This window comes from Indicator indicator, chromosome 2 (assembly GCF_027791375.1).
Source record: "Indicator indicator isolate 239-I01 chromosome 2, UM_Iind_1.1, whole genome shotgun sequence".
Lineage (NCBI taxonomy): Eukaryota > Metazoa > Chordata > Aves > Piciformes > Indicatoridae > Indicator > Indicator indicator.
In genome coordinates this window covers 27,628,082-27,630,588 of record NC_072011.1, presented here as the reverse complement: position 1 = coordinate 27,630,588, position 2,507 = coordinate 27,628,082, and the positions used below count along the sequence as shown (strand labels likewise).

General features: G+C 41.0%; 1 protein-coding gene across 1 annotated transcript; it reads left to right on the top strand.

Moving 5' to 3' along the window:
• The first annotated feature begins 668 nt into the window (after nucleotides 1-668).
• On the top strand, nucleotides 669-2,273 carry TTLL2 (tubulin tyrosine ligase like 2). Its single transcript, XM_054399181.1, has one exon. It carries the CDS (start codon nucleotides 669-671, stop codon nucleotides 2,271-2,273), a length of 1,605 nt encoding a protein of 534 aa, XP_054255156.1.
• Nucleotides 2,274-2,507: the final 234 nt, after the last annotated feature.

Below are 2,507 nucleotides of genomic sequence, written 5' to 3'. Positions count from 1 at the left end.
GGTTCTATGATAATTGTTATTCCTAGAATAACTGAAAATGCATTTCTTAACCACAAAATGGAGACCATCATCTATTTCCACTATAACTACTAAGAACTAGTATTTAACTCAGAATTTACATGTCTTTCTGTGGAACATTATTTTCTTGCCAGGGAAATGATGAGATAAAAGTGTGCCCTGCTCTCAGGAACTGGGAAGGACCTCACTGAAGCAATTGCGGAAGATTATCAGCAATATGTCAGCATGTGTCAGAGGAGGAGAAGAGCATTGGAATTAAAGGGCGTTTTCCTTCTGCTTACTGTCAGTTTTGCATCAGGCTTTATAGCCTTAACTGAGCAAGCTTGCTGAGAGCAGGGCAACATGCTAAGTTAGCAAAGTCTCTCAGTGCAAAGTCTTACTGGGCAGAGTTACATCCATTAGGCTGAAGGAAGTTGCAAAGAAAAGCAAAAAGTCCCAAGTATCCAATAATTACAAAAGCTTTGGGACAGCTACTGCTGTAGTGAACCACCACAAAAAAAAGTAAATAAAATATGGAGATAGAAAACTTTGCAACAGTCAGTGCTCTGTGCTGCCTTAACAGCTATCTGGAATTGATGCCCCTTTACGATCTTTCAGCTTAAACACAACACTGATGATCCTCTTTTCTTTCAGATAGTAAGATGGAAGTGATGACAAATGACTATGATACAAGAGATATCTTGAGGCCATTGGTGTTCCGTCTCCATGAGAAAGTGCCTGCAATAGTCCGTGAGGTTTTACTGGAACGTGGCTGGACTGAATTTGACCAAAAGGAGCAAGATGATGCAGACTGGAACTTGTACTGGCGGAACTCACCTTTCTGCATGACAGACCACCACAGCATTAAACCATGGCAGAGGCTCAACCATTACCCAGAAGCTATTCGGATCACCAGGAAAGACTACTTGGCAAGGCACCTGAAACGTATGAAAGGAGTATATGGATCAGCACTGTATGAATTTAGTCCAGTGGCATTCATCATGCCTAAAGACTATGTCAAATTTATAGCAGAATACAGCAAGGAGAGACAGGCAGGAGGCAGAAGAAGTAGCTACTGGATTTGCAAGCCTGTAGATCTCTCCCGTGGAAGGGGCATACTCATTTTCCAAGATGTTAAAGACTTAGCATATGACTGTACAGTCATTGTCCAGAAGTACATTAGTAATCCCTTGCTTATTTCAGGATATAAACTGGATCTGCGTCTTTATGTGTGTGTCACCAGTTTTTGCCCCCTCACCATTTACACTTACGAAGAAGGACTGGTGAGGTTTGCCACTGAGAAGTTCGACCTTGGTTCTCTGGACAATGTCTATGCCCACCTAACAAACACTAGCATCAACAAATATGGAGCTTCATATAAAAAGTATAAGGAAGGGATTGGCTGTGGCTCTAAATGGACATTCAGCAAATTTCGTTCTTATCTTCGAATATTTGGTGTTGATGACATGGTCCTCTGGCAGAAGATCAATAACATAGTGATTCTCACCCTGCTTGCTGTAACCCCCTTACCAGTGGCTTCCAATTGCTTTGAGCTCTTTGGCTTTGACATCCTGATTGATGACAAATTCAAGCCATGGCTTTTGGAAGTCAACTACAATCCAGCCTTGTGTTTAGACTGTTCCATTGATGACACTGTGAAAAGGAAACTTCTTCATGACATTGTTGAACTGCTGAACTACAAGCAGATTGACACTTTCAGGCATAACCTAGTGGCTGGGATAAAAGCTGGCAGAAGGCAGGTGCCGTGGAGCACAACTGGTGAAAGTGCCACCAAGGAGACTCTCAGCTTACTCACCTGCCAAAAAGTGGCTAAATGTACTTCTGCTTCTTCTGTGCAACCTGCCATCCATAAGGTGGCTGCCCTGACCAAGAAAAATGCCAGAGCACATCCAAGAAAAACACTGACTTCCCAGCTGCGGGAAAAAATGAACATGCCAAAAACATCTGCAAAAGCTGAGACTGAAAATAAACAACGCCTAGGAACTGGGCACTCACCACAAAAGTCTGCCCAACTCAGCCACCAGTTACCTACACCTGATTTCTGCAACTACAAGTTAACCACATGCCCATATTTCATCTCTGATAAAGACCAGAGGCCTATCCCCCGTGTAGGAGATTTTGTCCTTATTTTTCCTTTCAATGAAGCTGTGCTTCAGGCTTCCAGGGATGGGACAAATATAAAGAGCATCATAAAGGAAATAAGCAAATTAATGAGCAGTTACCATCACAACAGCAGAACACAAAACAAAGTGTAGGCTATTTAGCTTCTGTCTAACTTCATGCTGTTAGGTTATACAGACATATCATAAGTGATAACTTTAGCTGTAAGGAAGTACATGTACACTGAAATTGAAAGGAGGTATCTCAAAAAAATACACAATTAAAAAATTGTAATTTTGCAATTACCATGAGATTATTTTTTTAAATTAAACTACTAATTTTTAAAGTAATTCTTGTAATATTAAAGTAATTCCAGAATAAAACATCCT

Bases quoted from the DNA above. Each gene is read 5' to 3' on its own strand.
- TTLL2 (XM_054399181.1), top strand. From the start codon at position 669: ATGACAAATGACTATGATACAAGAGATATCTTGAGGCCATTGGTGTTC.